The sequence below is a fragment of the Leucoraja erinacea genome, chromosome 27, assembly GCF_028641065.1.
Source record: "Leucoraja erinacea ecotype New England chromosome 27, Leri_hhj_1, whole genome shotgun sequence".
In the NCBI taxonomy this organism is placed as follows: Eukaryota; Metazoa; Chordata; class Chondrichthyes; order Rajiformes; family Rajidae; genus Leucoraja; species Leucoraja erinaceus.
In genome coordinates this window covers 14,782,357-14,808,959 of record NC_073403.1, presented here as the reverse complement: position 1 = coordinate 14,808,959, position 26,603 = coordinate 14,782,357, and the positions used below count along the sequence as shown (strand labels likewise).

The window sequence follows — 26,603 nt, the reverse complement described above, 5'->3', positions numbered from 1 at the left end:
TTTGATATGATCATGGCTGATCATCCAACTCAGTATCCTGTACCTGCCTTCTCTCCATACCCCCTGATCCCTTTAGCCACAAGGGCCACATCTAACTCCCTCTTAAATATAGTCAATGAACTGGCCTCAACTACCCTACTGTGGCAGAGAATTCCACAGATTCACCACTCTCTGTGTGAAAAATGTTTTTCTCATCTCGGTCCTAAAAGATTTCCCCCTTATCCTTCAACTGTGACCCCTTGTTCTGGACTTCCCCAACATCGGGAACAATCTTCCTGCATCTAGCCTGTCCAACCCCTTAAGAATTTTGTAAGTTTCTACAAGATCCCCCCTCAATCTTCTAAATTCTAGCGAGTACAAACCAAGTCTGTTTTAATATTTTTATTATTTTATACAATTTTTTAACAATACAGAACAAAACAAACAAAAAATAAAAATAAAAACTGAAAAAGACAACAGTAAAAAAAAAAAAGGGAATTTAAAAAAAAAAAATAATAATAAAACAAAGCCGCCAGACATAACAGTATTGGTACAATCCACATGGTGCTACACAGTCATGCATTGCAAAAGCAGAAGTAAAGGTCACAGGACTACATCACTGCAGATAATATGAAATTATGAAATTATTGGACTTTGAGATGGTTGATAAATGGTCCCCAAACACTTAAAAAGTTGTTTGGTACCTTGGAGTTGTAAAAGCGTATCCTTTCCGTCTGTATGATTATTATCATTTCATTGAGCCATTTTTCGAAGCAGGGGGGTGTAGATGATTTCCAGTCTGTTAGGATCATTTTCTTGGCTGCCACCATACCAAGCATCAGTGCTTTTTGTTCTTCAGACGTGAAGTACACATAATGGAGAAATAGCAGGGTAGATTCGATGTAATTTGGTCTCCATTACTCAAATGGAGTCTGTGGATGACTTTAAACTGAATCAGTTTATACCTGACATTGATCGAACAAGTTTGGATTCTGGTCAGACCTTCATTCCAAGTGTCGCCAGACACCTCGAAATTCAGTTCAGTAGACCAGGCTTCTTTCAGATGGGTAGTGGATACAGAGGTGGTGAATAAACTCACAAAGCGAGATATTAGAAGTTTGGAGTCTGGAGGAAGCTGCAGAAGCTCATAGAGTGGGCAACTCTCAGGCATGGTTTGAAAATTTGCAATTTGATCTTTAACGTAGTGCCTAATTTGGAGATAGCGAAAAAAATGAGAGTTGGAAAGGTTAAATTTTGCTTGATTTCAGCTGATTAAACGAAGCAAACTTTTGTCAATATATAGATCTCTGAGGGTTGCAAGGCCCTTGTCCCTCCAGACAGCAAACACCCCATCCGTCTGTGATGGCAAAAAGGAGTGGTTGTGACATATGGGGGTGTAAATAGAGACATTTGACAATGTACTGAAACTTCTTATCTGATTTAAAATTCGAATAGAATTTCTTAAATCTTCCTGCATCTAGCCTGTCCAACCCCTTAAGAATTTTGTAAGTTTCTACAAGATCCCCCCCTCAATCTTCTAAATTCTAGCGAGTACAAGCCGAGTCTATCCAGTCTTTCTTCATCTTTCCCCCAGAACCAGCCCTTAATTTCCCTTACCCTTCATCCCAACATGAAGCTGGGACATTTAGTGGTCCAGATCTGAATTGAAATGATTTAACTTCTGTCATCATTTGTCCCACCTGCCATAGACAAAGTCATCATCAGCAACAATAAATTAGATTCCGATCTGCTACTTCCCATGTCTCCCCTCAGTTAATCACCAACCTCTGCTCTGCCTCCATGTTAACAAATGTTCTTGCACATGCCAGCACCTCAGATTCCACGAGTAGCTGACAACTCAACTGAATGAACATTGAATTCTCCAATTTTAGGTAACTAACCAACAAACACACCCCCTCCAAACCCCTCTAGCTCCCCCCTCCCTTATCTGTGCCCCATCTGGATGCTACCCATTTTGTCCCATAATTCCCCCTCCTTTCCCTTCCCCTTCCCTTTTCCCTTCCCCTCCCTCTCCCCCTATCCCCATCCACTTTTCACACCTATATTTCTCCCTATCTCAAACCCCTTCCATCTGCTTCCATCTATCACTTGTGCAGGAAGTAACTGCAGATGCCGGCTAACAGCTAAAATAGACAGGACAAACTGGAGTGACTCTGCGGGTCAGGCAGCATCTCTGGAGTAAATGAGTAGGTGACTTTTCGAATAGAGACCCTTCTGAATATCATCTGTTCCTTTTCTCCAGAGATGCTGCCTGGCCCGCTGAGCTACTCCAGCTTTTTGTGTCTATTCATCTATCAGTTGCTAGGCTTTATCGTGCCCCCACCTTTATTCCAACTCCACCCCCCCCCCCCCCCCCCCCCCCCCATCCCCCTTGATTAACCTCGATCTTGTCTTTAATATTTGTCTTCGCTCGTTAAGTGTGAGACGGTCGGGTGAAGCTCGGGGAGGTGATAGGCGCCAGTGTGTGCAGCGCACCCCCAGGGGACTGTCCCTAGCGAGTCACATTGCCACCGTGCGGTGCGTGTATGTGTGAGACGAGGGAGTGCAGGAAGGAGGGCGAGAGGGTGCAACACTCTGATGGACCCAGGCAAGTACTCCGTTGAAGATGCGGCGGTGAAAGATGGAGACGAGGAGGGACTCGAATGGTCGCGTCGAGGGGCAACAAGTGACTGGTTGCACTGATGGATTTGGAAAGGAAGCGAGTGAGGAGGTGCCGCAGATGTAGCGAGAGAGCCGACTTCCTCGCTGCCACCAGCAAGCAGCCTTCGTGATATCTTACAGCGTGGACCCAGGGAAAGTTAGGGCTGCCGACTCTGGCCAACTTCGCTCACCGACAATGGCTCGGCTTTAAAGCGAGAAACTCTTCGACTATCGATCGGGGAAAATGCCTATTATGAAAGGCTTGTTGGCTCCTCAGAATACCTTTTTGGACACCATAGCAACGCGGTTTGATGGAACACGTAAGTGTGAGATGGAAGCGAGAGCACGGGGAGGAATTGATGTATTTTTGCCCCGCAGTTTGGGGGATTAGTTTAACTTGGTAAAATTGCTGCCGGGCAATGGGAATATCCTGACCGCACCTATTACGATTCCCAGGTTTATTCCCCGTTCGTTGGGATATTCGGTTAAGCGGCGCATGTTCGTGTAAACGGTGCAATCTCAGATGAAATCTCAAGCGTGTGGATCCAAAATAACACCCTGACATCAGCAACTGGAAGCATCAACTGTCTTTGTTTGTTGGGTGTTTCTGTTCCTCCAGGGAGCCAGATAGATGGTAAACATCTCAGAGGTGTGAGGGTCAGTGAGCGGGCGAACTCTGAGTTATCTTTCGCGTTTAATCAAAACAAAACGCCGGCTAATTACAATCCTGCCCCAGGGTTTACAGATATTGGAGGAACAGCATCTCATATTTCGCTTGGGCAACTTTCAACCCAGTGGTATGAATATTGATTTCTCTAACTCCAGTAACCCTTGCATTCCCCCTCTCTCTCTCTCCACCCCTCCCCCACCTGGGTCGCACCAGCTTCTCGTTCTCACCTGGCAAACAGCTAACCATGGCCTGTTTCCTTTATCATCGTTACTTTTTTTTGCATATCTTTCATTCATTTGTTCCATATCTCTCAACATCACTCTCTTTATCTCTCGTTTCCCTTTCCCCCGGACTCTCAGTCTCGACACGAAAAGTCGCCCATTCCTTCTCTCCAGCGATGCTGCCTGTCCCGCTGAGTTACCCCAGCGTTTAGTGTAAATTACCCAACGCTTAATGGGAGCGTTGAACTGACGCTGTTATGTGTCCCCTCCATCCAAGATCTCCCCCAACGGAGATACGAGAGGTGGGCTCACTATTCAGGGTGGAGAGAAGGTGGTGTTTGCCAGGAACCCCTCAGTCGAGCTGCTCGTGGAATATGGTCGTGAATCTTCAACGCACAATGGAGTTACGCTTCAGCACCATGGACAACGTCCACTCTTTATAGTAAATGCGGTGGACCTCATTTGAAGATAGCCCTCGCATAGAGTCATAGAATCACAGCGTAACGCAGCACGGCAACAGGCCCTTCGACCCATCTCGTCCATGCCGACCAAAATGCCTCAACTAAGATGGTTTTTGGTTGGTTAACTAAGCTAAACTGACAATTTGCCCGCGTTTGGCCCATATCATTCTCAATAAATGTCTAAAAGAATAGAGAGGACTTTATCATGATGATGTGGTCTAATCGAGCTATACAGCACAGAAACAGGCCTTTCAGCCCAACTCATCCATGCCGACCAAGGTACAGGTACCTTACCGATTTAGGACACTTCCCCGTGTTCAGTGCTGGAACACCGCAATATGTTTTGAAACAACTACATTGCAGGATTCTTAAATCATGGCTCAGTCAGTCAACTTGCACCCAACACCCGCGGACTCGGGGAAGTGAGTGCTTTCCTGAGAGCAGAGCCGGCACACGGCGAATTTGGGCAACACAGTGGCGCAGCATGTGGAGCTATGCCTCACAGCTCCAGTGACCCGGGTTCAACCCTGATCTCCGCTGCTGTGGGGGTTGGAAGGCCATTGCTTCTGCCCTTCATTCCTCGTCTCCCCCCTCTCCGGTCCACCTATCAACCATTCTCTCAGCCCCCCCACTCCTCTTCTTTATACCCGATATCTCCAATTTAGGTCTCAGTCTCGATGCAGTGTCGCTACCCAAAAAGGCCTGCTGGTCTACACCACTGGCCTACTGCCTGATCCACGGCGCCCACCCAGCTGATTCTTTATTCAGATAACTTCATCATGAAAACTGCCGATTCTTGACCTTGAATCAGACCTTTCATGCTGTGCTCAACAATACTCACAAAGTATCTTCTAACCATAAAATGCATTACAGCAAGCTCTCTGAGTCTTTCTTAGAATGAGGACTTTTTTTTTACACTTAATAATATATTTGCATTTCTTATGCCTAATACAAAAATCTTTCTTCCACTAGGATGGGTGGGTAGGGGGGCTCAATGGCAAAAATAAATAGTTTTACTTCTATTTTTGGTTACTGGCACTAAGCAGACACCATAACATCAATCCTGACATTCAATAACTGAAGACAACAGATTCCATCTTTGAAGATGCTGATGATACTATAGTTCCTGTTTAGCATCATCAGCCAAAGACATATTTCTATTTCATCTATGTCCATCTATCCATAAAACTCTGACAAAATAAGTGAGTGTTTAAAGTCATTCTGTAAGATGCAATCAGTTTTTTATCAATCTGGCATGGCATCCCTTTTGATATTGATATTAAGAATGATTGTTTTTCCAACAATGATGTCCTTTGTTTCTGATGTTACATCCAATGGACAGGAGAGAGATCAAAGTGGAATTTGCAGATACTGTGAGATACCATTGCCTAGAAATTGGATGGCTTAATACTGAATAACATCAGCACCAACTGCAGGAGGTCAAAGTGCCACACAACAACTCTAGCGTAACAGCTTCAGTAAAATTAGGGGCCTCTATTTGCTGCACTGATTATTACATTTCAGTAAAGGAATCCATCATACAAATAATGAACTGGTTTGCTATAACAGTTTTTAACGTTTTGTAATTTTCCTTTGCATATCGTTTGAGGACTTGAAATTTACTTTTGCGTTGCTTTATTGAGCATTAGTTTTTCATACTTGGTAGAGGCACTGGCTAATGTATCACCATATTCAGGAACTGATTCTTCCTCACTGTTACCGGGCTACTCAATTGTCCTTCTATAAAGAGTGCGCAATCCCAATCTCCCAACCTACCTCCTTGCACTTGTTTTGATCTGCACTTAACTGTAATGTTACAATGATGTAACACTATCTTCTGCCCTCTGGTATTTTCCATTTGCACATACCTTTTGTGCTTGCACATGGCTTGAAGATAGACACAAAGAGTTGGAGTAACTATGCGGGTCAGGCAGCATCTCTGGAGAGGAGTTTCGGTCGAGACCCTTTTACAGACCCAACCTTGCAAATGGCTTAATTGCACTCATGTATAGTATGATTTGGCTGGATAGCATGCAAACAAAGTTTTTCACTGTACCTCGAGACCCTTCTTCAGAGCCGAAATGTCACCCATTCTTCTCTCCAGAGATGCTGCCTGTACCGCTGAGTTACTCCAGCATTTTGTGTCCACCTAATGGAGCCATGTCCTTCTAGGCTTTCAAGCCTATTCTTAAAGTGGGTATCATCTTTTTGACACAAGGGACTTACTTCCTCTTTCCTCACATGTATTTCCTTGAGCAGGACTTGCATAATCCTTTGAGTGAATCTGCAATTCTCTTCCTGTCCCCAGCAGGTTCCCTCTCCTCCATTGCAACCATATTGTGTACAGCTGCAGTCTAGCTACAGCGGAGAGTGTGCCTTTAAGGCCCTGCTTTTGTATCTGCCTCTTGCTGCAAATCAACGCAACACTCTTTCAAGAGTGTTTACAGCCAATTTCCTGAGACCTGAATTGACATTCAAGCTAAACAGTTTCAACAGTTTTGCACACCAAAGGAGGAAGGAGTCCCTTGCCATTCTTGGTGTGACTTGGCAGTCAGTCTATGTGGAGGTTATTGGTACATTACGGTACATTGCAGTAAGATGAGTTCACTGTTCAGATTCTACAAGGGTGAAATGCTGCATAACCCAACAGTGTGAGGTGCAAATAGTGAAAACATTGACTTAGGACACCAATCTTGAGCTTTATCAAGTGCTTGATGGCAGGAGGAAGTAAAGGACTTCCCCATTCTGGGGCCTTGATGAAAGTTCGAGGTTAAGTAGGAGACCTTATAGTGAATTTTAAAAGGTCCCCATTTCATGGTAGGTTATAGAAGTACATGATTCAACCCTGACGCAGACACTGCAAAGCTAAAACGTGACCTGGTTTTAAGTGCAGCCTGAGGGATCATGCAGTTAAGAAAGTGCGTTAAAAATGGAGCTGAATTTAGGAAACTGCTAATTTGCAATCCTGTGTAATTGGGACCTAAGTAAAGAAGATAAAGAGAATGTTTCCAAGAGAATGGCTGAAGGGTTAATAACTAGCAGCCAGAAGTTTTATGTGATTGATGAGTAAGGGGAAACCACTTTCCCTGGCATGTGTTGGGGGAATGAGTAGCAATTTCAAATGTAACTATACAGATTTAATCACAGTCTTCAAAGGGGAATTAAATGAATATTTGAAAAAGGCTATAAAGAAAAAAAATAGTTCTAACCTCATCTACTGCATTTGGTGTTCCCTATGTGGCCTTGTTTACATGGGTAAGATCAAACATACACACAGCAACCATTTCATTAAACACTTGCCTACTGAATCTCCCAGTTCCTAATCGGTTTAACTCCTATTTCCGTTCCCATTTAGACCTTTCTGTCCTAGGTCTCATCCATTACCAGAATGAGTCCACATGCAAACTGGAGGAACAGCACCTCATATTCCGCTTGAGTTGCTGATAACCCAACGGTATGAACATTGAATTCTCCAATTTTAGGTAACTTAAATTGGAGAAGTTAATCCCTATATCCCCTGCTCCCCCCCCCCCCCCCCTTTCTCCTCCTTCCTTGTGCCCTATTGGATTTGCACCCATTTCTCCCCTCCCCTTCCACCTACATTCCTTCCTCTGGCTTCACAATTTGCAACTCTTCGATCCTTATCTCACACCTTTAGCCTTTGCATCTCAAGCCCATTGTCCAAGCATTAGCCCATCTACAGTAAATCCACCTAACACTTCAAGTCAAGCTCTGTCCTGCCCCTCCTCTCTTCCAGATTTCTCCACATTCCCCCACCCACCACAATCAGTCTGAAGAAGGATCCCAGCCCGCAACGTTACCTATCCATGTTTTCCACTGCCTGACCTGCTGAGTTAATCCTTTGTATCCTTTAGTGTCTTTTGATACAAAAGAAACATTTTGGATCTATTTTCGTAAACCAGAATCTACAATTCGCTTTGTTTCTACAGTTCTAATCAGGCTTACCCTTTGTGTTGTTCTTACAGTGTATTCATTACACGGAATGTATTTTAAGTCATGAACAGATTGTAGGCAAGTTTAGAAATGGAAGATATGGGGGTACTCAACAGAATGGGCAGCAGCTGTGGACAGTTTCTGAAACTATTTCAGACCAATGACATATCATCAGATCTGATGAAAGGCCATTAGGTGAAAACCATGTTGGTTCACTCTCCACACTTGCATCCTGCATAGTTTAACTATCTTCTATTTTGATTTCATCATTCACTGCGGTGGATATATTTGGATTGAAGATCTAGTGGAAAGCAGAAGTTGGATAAGAAATGTAGCTCAATGAGTAAATGCACCATCTGTTATGGCTCTGAGCCCGACAAATGAGGAGGTACCAGATTCAGAGCCAGCGTGGTGATAAAGAGTTATAATTAGTCACAATAATACAGGAAACTAAGGGGAAAATAAACAGCCTCTGATCGCTATTGAGTGACCCCCCCCCAAACTTTGAAAAGTACGGATGTGCAAATTACAGACATTTCTTCCCGCTGGCCCTTTCCACTGTTTAACAAATTATTGATAGTTATTTTACAGAAGGATAATGCAATGACTCCACATAGCATGCACCTTGCTTTGAATTTTGAATTACAACCAACGAGTCGAGAAGTGAAAATGAGATTTGATTGTAGCTAACAAAGAAAGCCACAGAAAGAATTGTTGCCAGAAAATGGTATTTGAAATGTTCTGATTCAAGTGAAAAGCTGTCACTGGAGATTATTAAGGAACTGAGAATGGGCGTTGACGACAGAATAAAAGTGAAATAAATGTGGAATTGACATGCCAAATAAAACGTGCAATAACATAAGGGGATGATAATTACACAGGATATTTCTAAGGCTGAGCTAAAATGCAACACAGCAGCAAATAATTCTTGGAATAAATGTAGAATTGCTTCTTGTTTTGGTTGTTAAGAGGATAGAGTGTAATTGGGCATTCACAGCTCATCATAATTTTGTAATATGTCTGAGGGGATGAAGAAGTTTAGATGTGAATAGAAGGTTTAGTTTAGTGTAGTTTAGTTTAGTGACGGAGTGTGGAAACAGGACCCTCGGCCCACTGAGTCTGCACCGAACAACAATCACCTCAACACTAGTTCCATCCGACACACTGGGACCAATTTGCAGAAATCAATTAACCACCAAACCGGCACATCTTTGGAATGAGGGAGCGTCCAGAGAAAACCCATGCAGTCATATGGATAACGTGCAAACTCCACACAGGCAGCACCCTTTGGCAGGATCGAACCCGTGTCTCATGGCACAATAAGGAAGCAACTCTACTCCTGCACCCTAACCACAACAACATTTAATCTTGACAGGGATTAAAATCGAATTAGATTTAATTTTAGTTTAGTTTAGGTTAGTTTATTGTCACATTGAATGCTTTTTTGTAGTGAGCTATCCAGTGAAAAGACTATACCTGATTACAATCAAGGCGCCCACAGTATTTTGACATATGCAGTTAATTTGAGGAAGGACATTCTTGCTATTGAGGGAGTGCAGCGTAGGAATACAAGGTTAATTCCCGGGATGGCGGGACTGTGATATGCTGAGAGAATGGAGCGGCTGGGCTTGTATACTCTGGAGCTTAGAAGGATGAGAGGGGATCTTATTGAAACATATAAGATTATTAAGGGTTATATGTTTCAATCCGAATGGCCTACTCCTGCACCTATTTTCTATGTTTCTATGTTTGGATACGCTAGAGGCAGGAATGTTCCCGATGTTGGGGGAGTCCAGAACCAGGGGCCACAGTTTAAGAAAAAGTGGTAAGCCATTTAGAACGGAGATGAGGAAACACTTTGGATACTTTCAAGAGAGAGCTAGATAGGGCTCTTAAAGATAGCGGAGTCAGAGGATATGCGGAGAAGGCAGGAACAGGGTACTGACTGTGGATGATCAGCCATGATCACATTGAATGGTGGTGCTGGCTCAAAGGGCCGAATGGCCTACTCCTGCACCTATTGTCCATTGTCTATAAACGGCGATCACTTTCAACTAGCTGGGCAACAATCTGTAATGTACCGCACCTGGGTCTGACCCTGTAATTGTCAGTGAAAAGCATCATGCGGTGGCAGCTGCTACAGTGACAGGGGCTGGTACTTTCGAGATGGCATCTCAGGCACAGATCAAATTATCAACCCGTTGCATTTCTTTACAAATGTATCTGCTTCCGGAGTTATCCTGAGCGGGGATTACATTTATATTATTGTTAACCAATAAGTATCCAGAATTGCTAGCAGCTGCCTTTGATGAATGTTGTTTTGTTGTAAGACACATGGTAGTGACATGCAATAGGATGTTCTGCTCATTATATTGGGATTTGTAGAACATATTTTTGTTGCCCTTCAAATTCAAGGCAGTAATCAATTAAATGCTGAGTATGCCACTGTTAAATAGACTTTATTTAAGTAATAAATATATACAATACAGGAACTGTGCAAAAAAAAATTCATCTGACATTCTCGGAGGCTATACTGTACAAACATTCAATATTGTTTACACAAATGACACCAATTTTATCCCCCACCCTTGCCACTCATGTCATCCACTGCCGTGGAAACCCTTCCCTTATTTTGAGGGGCGTCTCCACCACACCCTGCCCCCCATGTCCAGCAGCGGAAGGAACTTAGACTGTGGTCCTTCCCCCACAGAGCCTTGGCGTTGGCTGCATCAAGCTTCAGTGCGTCCCTCAGCACGTACTCCTGCAGCGGGCTAGTCGGCAACATTCCCGGACGGACATCTCGCTCCATTGAGAGGTCAACAAAGCTCGGGCAGACCAAAGAGCGTCTTTTACCGAGTTGTTGACCTTCCAGCAGCCCTCGGTGTCAGTCTCTGAATGCATCCCTAGGAACAGTCATAAATCACAGTCCTCTGTGACAGAGCTGTTCGGAATAAATCGTGACAGGGACCCTTGCAAACCTCTCCAGACTCGCTTTGCAAATCCACACTCTGCAAAGAGGTGGGCAACTCTCCATAGCAGCCGTTCCAAAGGCAGTGTGCGCTGGTAGTGAGGTTCCTACGATCTGACTGGGAGGGCTCCCCTCACCGCCAGCCAAGACAGGTCTTGATGTTTGTTGGTCACTGATGAGGCATTCGGTGGGTGTGACTTTGAGCTGGAGTAGACAACAATTAACAAATGTTTGCCTCATACACCTGGGTTCCCCTCTGGGGCTTTGTGAAATTATTTTAATACACATGAGAATGAGTCCACTTGGTATGTGTCTTGTTTTCCCTTCCCAAACAAATCCTGGTTCGGTGATTATTCCCTTGACCCTTCTCACCTCCACACCCAGATGGAACATATTTTGACTCGCATTTGGAAAGTAACAATATTTGTTATTGAGCGGTTACAGTGCGAGGATTTCCAATCAGGGCACACCTCGGGCATGGGGACTTGTTGACTTGCTTGCTTGAGGGGAAGAAGGACAGATAATGTCCAGCTCAGCACATTAACCCCTTCCCACCCCCACCCCCTTCACCAGCCTTTGGCTAATCTTCAGGCCTGACGTAAGCTCTGGCCATCCACCATCAGTCCATCTGGCCCTGATTAAAAAAAATAGCCAGACAAATTTGATGATGATGAAACAAGGAACTGCAGATGCTTGTTTACAACAAAAAGATACAAAGGGTTGGAGTAACAGCAGGTATGGCAGCATCTCTGGAGAACATGAATTGATGACATTTCAGGTCTTCTTCAGATGATGGCTTTCACACTACATGAGAAACTGGTGCGCCTGTATCTGATCCCCGTGGCCATCCACTATCTATAAGTAAATGCGCAGGCTCTCATGTAAAGCCTGTGCATCTCCTTCCATTTTCTTCTATAGCTGTGGCGGCACAGTGGTACAGCGGTAGAATTTAACAAGTTTCACGGGTACCTGCAGCTAGCGCCACGAGTCGCTAAGTTGCGTCCACGAGTTCCGACGTTCCCGCTACGTTAATTGTACGTAGTTACCACGAGTTAAATTTGTTTTAAACTCGGGGTACCTCGTGGGTCAACTCGCACTTTGAGACAGGAGTTTTACAGCACCGAAGACCCAGGATCGATTATGACTATGGGAGCTGCCTGTACAGAGTTTGCACGTTCTCCCTGTGACCCGTATTCCAAAGGCGTGCAGGTTTGTAGGTCAATTGCCCCTGGTGTGCAGGATGAGTAACTGGGATGGCATGGATCTAGTGTAAGGGTGATCATTGGTCAGCCGCACTCAGTGGGCCGTATGTCCTGTTTCCATGCTGTATCTCTAAACTAAACATCCTCCGTGATAAAGATGGTGGTTAGAAGCCAGAAAGATTTGAAGAGGAGAAGCTTGTGCTTTTATTGTAGGAAGGAACTGCAGATGCTGATTTAAACCGAAGATAGACACAACAAGCTGGAGTACTTCAGCGGGTCAGACAGCATCTCTGGAGAAAAGACATTTCTGGTCTGAAGAAGGGTCTCAACCTGGAACGTCACCTATTCTTTTTCTCCAGAAATGCTGGACGAGTTACTGCAGCTTTTTGTGTCCATCTTCATCTTGTGCTTTATTGCAGGTGTTGACGTGTGTGGGTTTATCAACCAGCAGTTGTATTTATGTCTGCACTTTTGGCCGCAGTAAAGTAGCTCAGCTGCCAACACTACACATGTATTTAAGGCTGGCGAATTTCAAACTGAGTCATTGCCTTTAAACACCGACCTTGGATTTATAGGGGCGACTTCCATTGCCATCAGTTCAATAATCAAAATCTTTGGAAGTTCAATTTACTCAGAAGATAACAGACCTACAGGGGACCAAACGATAATGATCAAAGTTGTCTGCAGATTTTATTGAGAAAAGGTGGAAATTGTCAGATGGAGTTATTAGTTTTAAGATGAGCTAACACTGTTACTGACGGCGCTGTGCTGTAGTGCAGGATTGCCACTAATGACGTTAGCCATTTATTCCAATGAAATTCCCCTTCAATTCTAAAGCAAATGGAGCATTACATGGATAAACTGGAACTGAAGGAGGTTGGTTTTGTGATTAAAAATAATAACACAGAACATAGAAAGTAGTACAGGAAGAGACTATTTGGCCTACGATTCTGTGCCGACCATAATGCCAGTTGAAACTGCTGATCTGCCTGTACATTCAGATTCAGATTCAGATTCAGATTCAAACTTCATTGTCATTGTGCAGTGTACAGTACAGAGACAAAGAAATGCAGTTAGCATCTCCCTAGAAGAGCGACAGAGAATATGAGCAATAAATAAATATATTTACGTGCATACAGTCATAGTAGTGCAATTATTATTTTTTTCCTGGTGGAAGGAGAGTCGGGAGGGGGGGGGGGGGGGGGTGATTTCCAATCACCGAGGTACAGTGTTGAGTAATGTAACAGCCGCAGAGAAGAAGCTGTTCCTGGACCTGCTGGTCCGGCAACGGAGAGACCTGTAGCGCCTCCCGGATGGTAGGAGGGTAAACAGTCTGTGGTTGGGGTGAGAGCAGTCCTTGACGATGCTGAGCGCCCTTCGCAGACAACGCTTGCTTTGGACAGACTCAATGGAGGGGAGTGAGGAACCGGTGATGCGTTGGGCAATTTTCACCACCCTCTGCAGTGCTTTCCGGTCGGAGACAGAGCAGTTGCCATACCATACTGTGCAGTTGTAAGGATGCTCTCGATGGTGCAGCGGTAGAAGTTCACCAGAATCTGAGGAGACAGATGGACCTTCTTCAGTCTCCTCAGGAAGAAGAGACGCTGGTGAGCCTTCTTGACCAGAGTTGAGGTATTGTGGGTCCAAGAGAGTTCATCGGAGATGTTGACCCCCAGGAACCTGAAGCTGGAAACACGTTCCACCTCCGTCCCGTTAATGTGGATGGGGGTGTGCGTGCCGCCCCTAGACATTCTGAAGTCTACAATGAGCTCCTTGGCCTTCTTGGAGTTAAGGGCCAAGTTGTTGTCAGCGCACCATGCTGCTAGGAGCTGGACCTCCTCCCTATAGGCCGACTCATCGTTGTTGCTGATGAGGCCAATCACCGTTGTATCATCTGCTTACTTGATGATGGTGTTAGTACCATGTACAGGTGTGCAGTCGTAGGTGAAGAGGGAGCAGAGGAGGGGGCTCAGCACACAGCCCTGTGGAACGCTGGTGTTCAGGGTGAGGGTTGAAGAGGTGTGCTTGTCTAACCTAACAGACTGGGGTCTGTTGGTTAGAAAGTCCAATATCCAGTTGCAGAGGGAGGGGGTCGGTGCCCAGGTCACCGAGTTTGGTGATCAGTTTAGAGGGTACAATGGTGTTGAATGCTGAGCTGTAATCGATGAACAGCATTCTTACGTAAGTGTCTCTGTTGTCGAGGTGGGAGAGGGCGGAGTGAAGTGCCGTTGAGATGGCATCCTCCGTACTCCTGTTCTTGTGGTAGGCAAACTGATAGGGATCCAATGTGGGGGGTAGGCAGCCTTTGAGGTGTGCCAGGACCAGCCTCTCGAAGCACTTGGTGATGATGGGAGTAAGTGCAACTGGGCGGAAGTCGTTGAGGCTTGCCGCAGTGGGGTGTTTTGGCACTGGCACGATGGAGGTGGTTTTAACTGCTTGGGCAAGTGACAGGTTGAAGATGTCAGTCCAGACGTCTGTCAGCTGCGCAGCACAGGCCCTGAGGACGCGCCCGGGGATGCCGTCAGGGCCAGCAGCTTTACGTGCATTAATCCTACTCAGTGCCACGTACACGTCGTAGGGTGTGGATGTGAGGGGCTGGTGATCCATATGTACATGTTCCATATCCCTCAGTTTCCTGCCTGTTCATGTATCTGTCGAAATGCCTCTTAAACATTGTCATGGTATCTGCTTCCACCGCTTCCCCAGCAGCGAGCTCCAACCACCCACTACTCAGTGAAAAAAAAAAACTTGCCTTGTAAATCTCTTTTAAAATCTCACCTTAAAGATTGCCCCTCTAGTATTTCATAATTCCATCATGGGGAAAAAAAAACATCCCTATCTTTGCCTCTCATGATTATATATATACTTCTATCAGGTTGCCGTTAAGCCTATGATGCTCCAGAGACAACAATTTAAGACCGTCAAACCTCTCCTAATCCTCTCTATTCCAGGCAATATCCTGGCGAACCTTTCCTGCACCCGTTCCAAAACTTCCACATCCTTTCTGTAATGCAGCGACCAAAACTGCATGCAATACTCCAAGTGTTACCTGACAGCTGCAAGGAGACAGCCTGACCGATGAAGGCAATCATACCATACATCATGCCGCCCTATAAATATTGTTGCTACTTTCTGGGAGCTATGGGATTTGGATCTCAAAATCCATCTATATTGAATATGCCATTTATTGTTTATTTTCAGTTAAGAGCTTCAGAATTTCAAGAGCTCGAGGTGGTTATTGCAGTGCCCATGCGAATCAAGGATTCATTTCCATATAATATTTGTTGTGAGGCAAATGAAACCTTCACGCTACTCGTAATTTATTTACACTTTATTTAAGCTTGAAGCAACTCATTTCCGTAATACATCACTTCAAAGCGTCTGGAAAATATCACTGATTCCGCAGGCCTCGCCAACGCAAGATCCCGCACATGCGCACACTCTGGGAAGGCTCCGCACATGTGCACACTTCAATATTTGAATTAGGTACCCACTCAACTACTTATCCCCAGGTGGCTGTTTCGCTTTAAGATAGTCTGAAGTCCATTTTTTTGTCTCACAAAGAAGTATCTATTCAATCAGGTATTCTATTGAGTTATTCAAATCTACAACGGAGTTTTCGTTCCGGATCATAAAGAGCATCTTAGCATAATCAGGAAATCCAGAATGATTAAACACCAGAAATCTATCGTCGGGAAATGTGGTTGTTATAGAAGCTTTTCCTCATATACAGGTTCCTGTATCGAAATAGGAGGGCAAACAGTCCATATATGAGGGTCTTTGATGATTGTTATTCTCTGGGATCATGTTCTTAGGTATTGGGGTAAAAGAGTATACAGTTCATCGAAATTCATATTGAGGCATTTCATGGAGCCTGTGCAGTATTCTTTGTTTCATGGACCTCTGCAGTGTTTTGCTCTAGGATTGGATTCTCTAAATTTATTTTCAGATTTTGCACTTGGAGCGAACAAGTTAGTATTTAAATGAAGTACATGAAACACAAAGCATTGGCAGGAAGGTGCACGGAGCAGTTTGAAGGCTAATACAAAGTCCTACAAGCAGAGATTTCCCAATATTTAGCAGATCAAAAGAAATGGTAGTTGAGGAAAGTGGACATGATTAAGAGCCAGTCACAATCTTGTTGTCAAGAGTCGAGAGTGTTTAAATGTCATATGTACTGAAACGGAACAATTAAATTCTTGTTTGCTGCATCATAACAGTTCTGTAAAACGCAATAGCTAACATAATTAGCAAACAACAAAAGAAGTTCATAACTAAATAAATAACTTCAATATTCATGCAAAACAAAACAAAAAAAAGCCCAAAGACCCTATTGCAACCAACCAGTTCATAATTCGAAGTTTAGCTGGTGTTAGTAGTGTTCAATAGCCTGATGGTTGTTGAGAAGAAGCTGTTTCTGAACCTGGAGATCATAGTTTTCAGATTCCTATACTTTATTACTGACGGTAGATGTGAATGTAGAGCATGACCAGGGTGGTGTGGATTCTGGTTGATCCTGGCTGCTTTTTTTTGATAGATTCCTCCGATGGTGGGAAGATCAGTACCCATAATGGTAGCATTATGGGCAGCATCTGCCACTTTTTGTCATTTCCTTAGTTCCTGGGCATTTGAGTTGTTGACCCAGGCGGTGGGTGATGCAACTGGCCAATATACTCTCTATTGTACCCCCACAGACGTTCAAGAGTATTCGTCGACATAGCAAATCTCCTCAATCTTCTACGGAAGTAAAGGCATTGATGGGCTTTCTTGATGATTACATTAATATGTTGGGTCCCGGTCAGATCTTCAGGGAAATGCAAACACAGCAACGTTAGGTTTTTTTACTCTGATCCATTGAAAAATACAGGTTTGTGGAGCCTTGGATTTCCTCTTCGAATGTCAACAATCAGCTCTTTAGTTTTACTGACTAAAAGCTAGGTTGATTTTCGGGGAACACAGCCTTGAGGTGTGCCTGTGTTGATGGTTGTTGAGGGGGAAGTGTTGTTGCCAATTTGTACTGATTGTGTTCTGTTGAAGAAGATGGCGAGATCCAGTTGCAAAGAGATGCGCAGATACCCATCTCTTCCAGCTTGGAAACAAGTTTGGAGGGGCTGATGGTGTTGAACACCGAACTGTAGTCGATGAACAACAGTTTGACATGCGTTTCTATTGTCCAAGTGGTCCAGAGCAGTGTTCTGAGCCAGCGAGATCGCATCTTCCGTTGATATATTGTGGCAGTAGGCAAATTGTAGTGGGTCCAGATTATTGATGGATTCTATGTACCATATTCATCCTCTCAAAGCCACGGATGTTAGTGCCGCCAATCAGTAGTTATTGAAGCATGTCACCTTATTTTTCAGTGGCACCAATATCATTGATGCCCATTTGAAGCAAGGGTGGAACTCAGACCCGTCAGTAATGAGAGATTGTAGATGTCCACATAAACTACAGCCAATTGATCCTTGCAGGTTTTGAGAACCCGACCAGATACACCATCAGGTCCAGACGCTATCCGAGGGTTCAGCTGAATGATCATCTGAATGACTAAACAAGCTAGAGATCCAATGTAATCTACTTCAACAACTATGTCTCTCCTTCTGTTCAGCAGAGGGTCGGTCTACGTCAGTCATGATGTTAATCCCAGAAATAGATGTAGGGTGTAAAGCACAAACACGGAGCAAGCTCCTGAAACTACATGAGTAGCCCCTAAATTTGTGCTACATTAACTGGGAAGTATGGTAGCAAATACAGCAGTCTGAGTATGGCGTTGAACAGAACTTGCATCAAGAATGTTAAAGAATTTCCTAAAAATCTGGTAATTTTATGTAAAACAAGTGAATTTCAGTCCAGCATTTGCTGTTACATCTTTGTCAGTTTGGAATATTGATCTAAACCATGCCATGTAGATTGAATGACCTCCTGTGGATTCTATTCCTGATGTTCCTCTGAAACACGCTGCACAAGTGTCAGCATCAGGACTGCAGCTGGTTGACAAATTCCATTAACTGAATCTAATCAACCATGCCAATCCCAACCCTGTGTTGCTTAATCGTATTTATCTCAAGATAAATGGCAGGAAACACCAAATAAAAAATCTTTATTGTTCTTGCTCTCAATTACAATACCAAGCATACAGCAACTAACGTGTAATTAGAAGGTTTCTGTGTCTCACAGGTGCTGGTGTCTTCATCTGACAGGTTAAGTAGTTGTTATCCAGATGCCTCTGTACCTGATTACATTTAGCATCCTTGAAACACACACTCCCTCTATCTACCCCACTCTCTCACACACTCTTTCCTTCTCTTTCTCTCTTTCTCTCTTTCTCTCTTTCTCTCTCAGCCTGTCTGCCTCTCTCTCCCTCTCCTTCTCTCTCTCTCCTCTCTTTCTCTCTTTCTCTCAAGTCACTGGATGGATTTAAGAGAGAGTGAGATAGAGCTCTAGGGGCTAGTGGAGTCAAGGGATATGGGGAGAAGGCAGGCACGGGTTATTGATAGGGGATGATCAGCCACGATCACAATGAATGGCGGTGCTGGCTCGAAGGGCCGAGTGGCCTCCTCCCGCAACTATTTTCTGTTTCTTTCTTTCTCTCTCGCTCTCCCTCTATCTATTCCTCTCTCTCTCTCTCTCCCTCTCTTTCCCTCTCTTTCTTTCCCTCTCTCTCCCTCTCTCTCCTCTCTCTCTCTCTCTCTCTTCCTCTCTCTCCCCTCTCTCCCCCAGCTTAAATGGGCCTCATCTGCAAGTACTGGAAACCTGAATAAATCTAAACATATTATTGAGAGATTGAAAGCTTGCCGAGTCAGGCGAGGTAGAGAGGGGCTCAGCTCAATTAATGGCGGAGGGGAGGCAGCCCTTCCGTTTAGGTGCGTAATTGAAATCTCACTTAAAGCAATAATGATTAGCTTCCCAACCCTGCTGCCACTTATCTCCAAGCAGAATTGGTACTGCTCGGTTATATTTAGCTTTCTGAGCATTAGGTAATGTTAGAACACTTTGTGTCGCATGAGAATTTCTTTTCAATAATGAAATTTTCACAGGTAGGAAGTAAATGTTGGTTGGTAGTTTGAATGTCAGAGTGCTTTGATAGTTTCTAAACGTTTAAGAAAACAGCAGTCTGCTCTGTTGGGGTGGTAGTGGGCATGGCTATGGCTCTTAAATGTTAACTGGCAAGATGTGCAGTGTGTTCACAAATGCCTTAACAAATGAATCTGAATTGTGCACTGATTTCAGTAAGCACATCTCACGAATGCTGGAAGAAATTCTAGCAAGATAGTCACGGGCCTGTCCCACTTAGGCGACTTTTTAGGCGACTGCAGGAGACTATGCTGTTATGGTCGCCGCAAATTCTTCAACATGTTGAAAAATTAGCAACAACTAGAATGAAGCCACCATGGAAAGTAGCGAGAATTCGCGTGCCGTAGGTGGGTCGCCAGGAGGTCTTAGTGGGTTGCCAGGAAATCGAAGGTTCTCGTAGGTTGTAGCCAGTGCTGACCGGTGAATTTGATTGGCTCATTCGGGAAAACAAAATGTAAGCAGTAGTTTTCAGAACCAGGGAATGTTAAATGTCCGCCGAGCTTCACAGCCGTGTATCTCTGGCTTCTTAAACGTTGTCTCCACTCCTTCTTCCCCCTTCTCCCCCTTCTTCCTCACCACCCCCCCTCTTTTAAAGGACTTACCGTACCTTGCACTTTAGCCGTCTTAATTACAGCGCTAACCTTCCTGTTCCTTGCAGTGTGTGTCTGTATCACATTGGCTTTACACCGTGTGAATTTCACTCAGACAGCGCTCCACACGCTTGCCCTGTCCCCCACCTGCATAACGGGCTGACGAAGGAAGCGATGTGTGTGTGTGTGTGTGTGTGTGTGTGTGTGTGTGTGTGTGTGTGTGTGTGTGTGTGTGTGTGTGTGTGTGTGTGTGTGTGTGTGTGTGTGTGTGTGTGTGTGTGTGTGTGTGTGTGTGTGTGTGTGTGTGTGTGTGTGTGTGTGTGTGTGTGTATGTGCGTGCTCCACTCTGACAGTTGCCTTTACAGTTGCCGGTTTTTCAGGCGACTGTCGACAAGTTGAGAGACGCCGGCAGTCGCCTGAAAAATCGCCTAAGTGGGACAGGCCCATGATAAACTGACCTTGAGGTTTAGATTTATTATTGGCACATGTATTGAAGAACAGCGAAAAACCATGTTATCCATGCTATCTAAACAGGTGAAATGTACCATATCTAGATACAATTAGTTCAAACTCAAGTACAATAGATAGACCAAAGGGGAAGATACAGAGTGCAGAATATAGTTCTTAGCATTGTCTATGGAACTAATGGGCTACCATGTGCTAAAAGTACACCATGGACTAGTGACGAATGGAACAGTACCTTAGTTTATGGAAGGATTGCTCAGAAGCCTGATAACAGATGGGAAGAAACTGTTCCTGAGTCTGGTGATGCACACGTTCAACCTTCTGTACCCTCTGCCAGATGGGAGAAGGGAGAAGAAGGAATGGGACAAGCCTTCGATTATGTTGGCTGCTTTTCTGAAGTAACATGGTGTAGATGCATTCAATGGTGGGAGGTAGACAAAAATGCTGGAGAAACTCAGCGGGTGAGGCAGCATCTATTGAGCGAAGGAATAGGTGGCGTTTCGGGTTGAGACCCTTCTTCAGGCTGGGAAGTCTGTTCTGTGTGATGGAATAGATATATCCGGATATGCCGCTACATCCACAACTCTCTGTAATTTATTGCGATCTTAGGCAGAGCTGTTCCACAAACCAAGCTCTGATGTAAGCCGACAGTATGCTTTCTGTGGTGCATCTGAAGAAGTTTGTAAGAGTCATTGGAGACATGCTGAATTTCCTTAGTCTCCCCAGTGTTGGTGTGCCTTCTTGGCTGTTGCACAATGTGGTTGGCCCATGACAAATCATTGGTAATATTCACATCAAGTACTTGAAGCTGTCTACTGATTAACACAGGACATGTAATGGAACTCTAGTGAGAAATTAAACCTATATTATAATTTTGGAACAGGCTTTAAGTCACATTATTCCAGTTTTAATGAACTTGCAGCATTCATGACATATGCTCACTGAAATTAGCGTACAATTCTGGCATTTGCTTTAATCAACATGGCCCATAAAAATCTAGAGTTGCTTTTATATTTAAAAGATGTGATGTAGCATCAAAAGATGATTTGTCGCTTTCAAGCTGCCTCCATGTAGTCTATCAAGTGAAAGGCTATCATGGGCATGCAACGAATAAAAAAATAATCCTGCACACTATATCACAGTGACACTCTAACAACCCCTTTTAAGGATAGTATTATCGCAGCAGACTAATTTCAAACTGAACTGCAGCAATTATCTTTCCCTCCATAGACCTGTTTTCCAGCACTATCAAAGCTTCTTGCTCATAATTAGTGCTGGGTTTTCATTGTTGCTGTTGTTGATGTTGAGGTAGCTGGTTACAGAGATGTTTTCAGTCAGCTCCACACAGAGAGAAAAGCAATCTGTGGGTCAAAGGACCAGCAAAGACTTGGACCTCCTCTGTGTGGGCTTAATTGCAGTTGGAATAACTAAAAACACTTTATTCTGCTGGAGTTGAGACTTGAAACATGATTTTTAGGTGTGTTTCAGATCAAATCTTTTATCAGAGTAATATGGGGCTTTTCGTATAAATATATTTAACCCTTTCACAACTGAATGGTGTAAAAGTTGTAGAAGGTAGTGAAGAGAAACAAAGTTGTTTCCTGTACTGAAGAGTGAGTGTGGCTAATTATAACAAATTAAAACATTACAATGCATTTTGAAATAGAATTGAATTTGAGGAGAACAATTTTGATTTATTAGAAACAGAACCTGAATGATGCCATTTCTAATCCATTTCTGAGCGTGTGATTTGGGGGATTACAGATGTTCTCATTCGTTGTACTTCCCCTTTTCCCAACTTGACTCTATTATCTGAATGGTGTCAAGTTGGGAAAAGAAGAAGTATAACGAGATCCTTGTACATCAGTCACTGAAAGTAACCATGCAAGTACAGCAGGCAGTGAAGAAAGCGAATGGCATGTTATTTTATGTGGCCTTTTTTACAGGGCCCGACCTTGATTTGAGGAAGGACATTCTTGCTATGAGGGAGTGCTTGGTACATGTGACAATAATGGAGCCCATGTAACATTAAGGGTTTCTATACGCAAAATGTGTTCCTGATGTTGGGGGAGTCCAGAACCAGGGGTAAGCCATTTAGACTGGAGATGGGGAAAACCTTTTTCACACAGAGCGTTGTGAATCTGTGGAATTCTCTGCCTCAGAAGGTAGTGGAGGCCAATTCTCTGTATGCTTTCAAGAGAGAGTTGAATAGAGCACTTAAAAATAGCGGAGTCAAGGGATATGGGGAAAAGGCAGGAACAGGGTACTGAGTGTGGATGATCAGCCATGATCACAGTGAATGACGGTGCTGGCTCGTGGGGCTGAATGGCCTACACCTGCTCCTGTTGTCTATTGTCTATTTGTTCCTGGCAATATCTTATTGTATGTGCATTTTTACGATGATTTTTGCTATACCTTGCATGTGCATTTGCATATAATAACTTTAAATTTCAGTGCAAAGATTAATTTTAAAAGAAACTTCCCTCATGATTCGTTTCAGTGGAGATCCCTGCTGCATGAGCCAAATTAATTAAGGTGCAATGACAATATTATTAGAATGTAAGAAGAACCAAGTTGCCCAGATCGACACACAAAGCTGGAGTAACTCAGCGGGACAGGCAGCATCTCTGAAGAGAAGGAATGGGTGACGTTTCGGGTTGAGACCCTTCTTCAGACGTCTAAAGAAGAGTCTTGACCGGAAACGTCACCCATTCCTTCTCTCCAGAGATGCTGCCTGTCCCGCTGAGTTACTCCAGCTTTTTGTGTCTATCTTCGGTTTAAACCAGCATCTGCAGTTCCTTCCTACACAAATTGTCCAGATATTTCTTTGGTTTACCTTTAGGAAAAGTCCTAGAATACTTTTAGGTGGTGGCTACACTGGATAGGATGCACTGAATGGGATGCACTGAATCAGGCCATTCGGCCCAACCAGGCCATGCAGTGTTAATGCTCCATTTGAACCTCCTTCTGTCTTGCCTCATCTTAAATCCATTAATGTAACTTCTATTCCCCTCTCTGTCATGTGCTTATCCTGTCCTCCTTAATTACATCCAAATTATTTGCCTCAGCCATTCCCTGTGACATTGAGTTCTACATTGTTGCCATTCATTGAGTTCCCTGTTAGATGCCTTGGAATGTATCATATTTCTGTGACCTTTAATTATGCACTACTCATTAGTGGAAGCAGGGTCAAGGAAAGAGCGTTCACGTCGCGGCCCTGTTTCCACCGAACTTTCCACCACCATGCACAGGAATGCCCCTGTCCCACTTGGGAAACCTGAACAGAAACCTCTGGAGACTTTGCGCCCCACCCAAGGTTTCCGTGCAGTTCCCGGAGGTTGCAGGTGGTTGCCGGAGGTTGCAGGTAGTGGAAGCAGGTAGGGAGACTGACAAAAACCTCCGGGAACCGCACGGAAACCTTGTGTGGGGCGCAAAGTCTCCAGAGGTTTCCGTTCAGGTTTCCTAAGTGGGACAGGGGCAGAAGCACAAGCACAAGAAGCGCAAGACAAACACCATTGTATGCAGATGCCGAGAAGTGTGTTCAGTTCTGTATGAACAACTTCTAATCTTGTGTGTGGACTCGATAAGAAGAAGACGAGTGGAAGCATCCTGTTTGCCTTCACGTTCTCAAAAACCATTTAAGGGTCCAATGTGCCTGTAAAGTTGCAGCAAATAAGAATTTCACTATTCTCATCCGAGTGCACGTGACAATTAAACACACTTGACTCTCGCCCAATATTCATTTGTCTTCTCTCTTTCCCAGTTCTCATGATGTTAATTTAACGTTAATTCTGCTTCAATTTCCACAGGCTCTGCCTGATATCCTGTCTCCTGCATTTTCTGATTTTTCTCCTGATTACTTGTATCTGCAGTTTGTTTAAGAAGGAACTGCAGATGCTGGAAAATCGAAGGTAGACAAAAGTGCTGGAGAAACTCAGCGGGTGCAGCAGCATCTATGGAGCAAAGGAAATAGGCAACGTTTCGGGTCTGAAGAAGGGTTTCGGCCCGAAACATTGCCCATTTCCTTCGCTTCATAGATGCTGAGTTTCTCCAGCACTTTTGTCTACTTGTATGCAGATTATGTTTTCATTTTTCACTTCCCTTTGTTCACCCAACAGCCCGCTTTTCCCGAGAGAAAGGGGACTCAATCTGTTCATCGTTTCCAGATACATTTATTCTCACATATTTTATGTCACCCTTGCAAATCCTCTGCGCTCTCTCTAGTCTCATTTAATCCTTTGTTTAAATGGTAATCGGCACTGTGTGTGTGCGGTCTAATCAGGGTTCTACAAAACGTGACGGAAGAAACTGCACGTGCTGGTTTAAACCGAAGTTAGAGACAAAATGTTGGAGCAACTCAGTGGGACAGGCAGCAGCTCTGGAGAGAAGGAATGGGTGACGTTTCGGGTCAAGACCCTTTTTCAGATTGAGTGTCAGGGGAGAGAGAAACTTTGGTGTGAAAACACAGATCAAGGCAGATGATGATGAGGAAATGTAGAATGTTTAAGGAAGAACTGCAGATGCTGGAAAACTCGAAGGTATAACAAAAGTGCTGGAGGATGGTTCATTGTTAACTGAGGGGAAGGTGACAACGAGGTATAGATTCAGTCAAATTTAATCAGGACAATGAAACTAGTCGGAGAATTAGGATGTGGACGGGATGGAGAGAGGGGGTTACATGAAGTTAGAGAAATCAATATTCATACCACTGGGTTGTAAGCTGCCCAAGCAAAATATGAGTTGGTGTTCTACAAAGTTCAGCATATTATCCCTTGTTTTCAATTCTATCCCTCTAGAAATATTGGTTGGATTTTTTTTAATAACTTTGATAATCTATGGAATCACTTTCTGCATTGCAGTGTTAGCAAAAGGATATGAAGGATGGGCTTAATTGACTTAATGGCCTTTACTCTTATCTGACAGGTGAACTTAGTGTTTCCAAATCTGCAGTCGACTGAATCACCATACCATCTCAATGTGGGCAAAATGACTGATGCATTTCACATTCATTTTCTTGAAAAAGTTGAATCTTAAACATGCCTTTGGGGAAAACATCACCATATCGGCTGCCACGTTATTTTTTCTCACCTTTTGCACTTGACTAAGAAAAACAGAAGCTTGATATATGTTTAGTATAAAAGCAAAGAGGGTTTGTGCTTAGCTGGAGGCTTGCATCATCCATTAAATGGAGTGGAAGACAATTTCATGGAAACCAGTTTATTGAACAAATGATACATTGAGCCTGAATCTGAGGTGAAAAATATGTAATTTCGGAATTCAGTGGGCTAGCTGAGAGTTGCAACATTTTGTGGGTTTGCAGAAAAGATCACTGGTACACACGTTTCTTTGAATATTTTCAATAAACAATTAAGAAACTAATGTTATCGGCAATTTGAATCATCCTTTTCAAGAAAATTAGGAATTAATTCATTTACCATCAGAATAGTTTTGCTCACTGGATCTTCTCAGCTCTACTGCAGGTGAATATTAGTTATATTCCTTTCAGGTTTTGGTCGGGCCTGATCTATTTATTTGAATCTACGCCTTGCTGGCAAGACCAGCATTTTAGTGTCGCGACTTAATTGTTCTTGAATGATGGTGGTGAGCCACCTTCTTGTAATGCTGCTGCCTTTCTGATGAAAGTACATCAACAGTGGTAGTGAGTTTAGACTCAAGGATGATGAAAGAATGACAATGTTTTTCTAAATCTGGATGTTGGTAAGATGGCACGATGTGCCTGGTTTCCTTGTTCCTTTTGATGTGTTTGACATGTGTTCTTGGAGTAGTTAGGCAAATAACTATAATGCATCTTGTAGTTAGTACACTCTGTGATGGAGGTCAAGTCTATCACACTCCTGATTTGTGCCTTGTAGATAATGGAAAGACTTTGAGGTGTCAGGAGGTGAGTCACCCACCAGAGGATATCGAGGGTCTGACCTACTCTTGTAGGTATGGTATCTACATGGTTGATCCAGTCGAGTTTCTGGTCAATAGTGGATCCTGGGATGTTGATAGTTGTAAACTCAGTGATGGTATTGCCATTGACTCCAGCCGCTGATGTATTTTCTCACTGTTGCCAATTGACTTCACACATGGCCAAATGATGCCTTGATCTCAAAGGCAGTGACTCTAATCTCACCTCTAGAATTCAGCTTTTGATTCATTTTTGGACCAAGCTACGATGAGGTTGGAGCCAAGTGATCCCGGCAGAAGTCCTCACGGGGAGCAGTGTACAGACTATGTCGCTTGATTGCATTTTCAATAACATATTTCCAACTTTGCTGATGATTGAGAGTGATTGACCAGGCAGTAATTAAATGGATTATATTTGTTCTGCTTTGCATCATTTTCGGCACCGTCA

The 26,603-nt window shown here is 43.8% G+C and overlaps 1 protein-coding gene across 1 annotated transcript in view; it reads left to right on the top strand.

The window, feature by feature from the left end:
• The first annotated feature begins 2,499 nt into the window (after positions 1-2,499).
• The window catches only part of kcnh4b (potassium voltage-gated channel, subfamily H (eag-related), member 4b), a 77,109-nt gene continuing 53,005 nt past the window's right edge, over positions 2,500-26,603 (top strand). Inside the window, exon 1 of the mRNA XM_055657126.1 lies at positions 2,500-2,960. Within this exon, the coding sequence (XP_055513101.1) occupies positions 2,885-2,960 (76 nt within the window). The 5' untranslated portion in view covers positions 2,500-2,884. The remainder of the gene's footprint in view (positions 2,961-26,603) is intronic.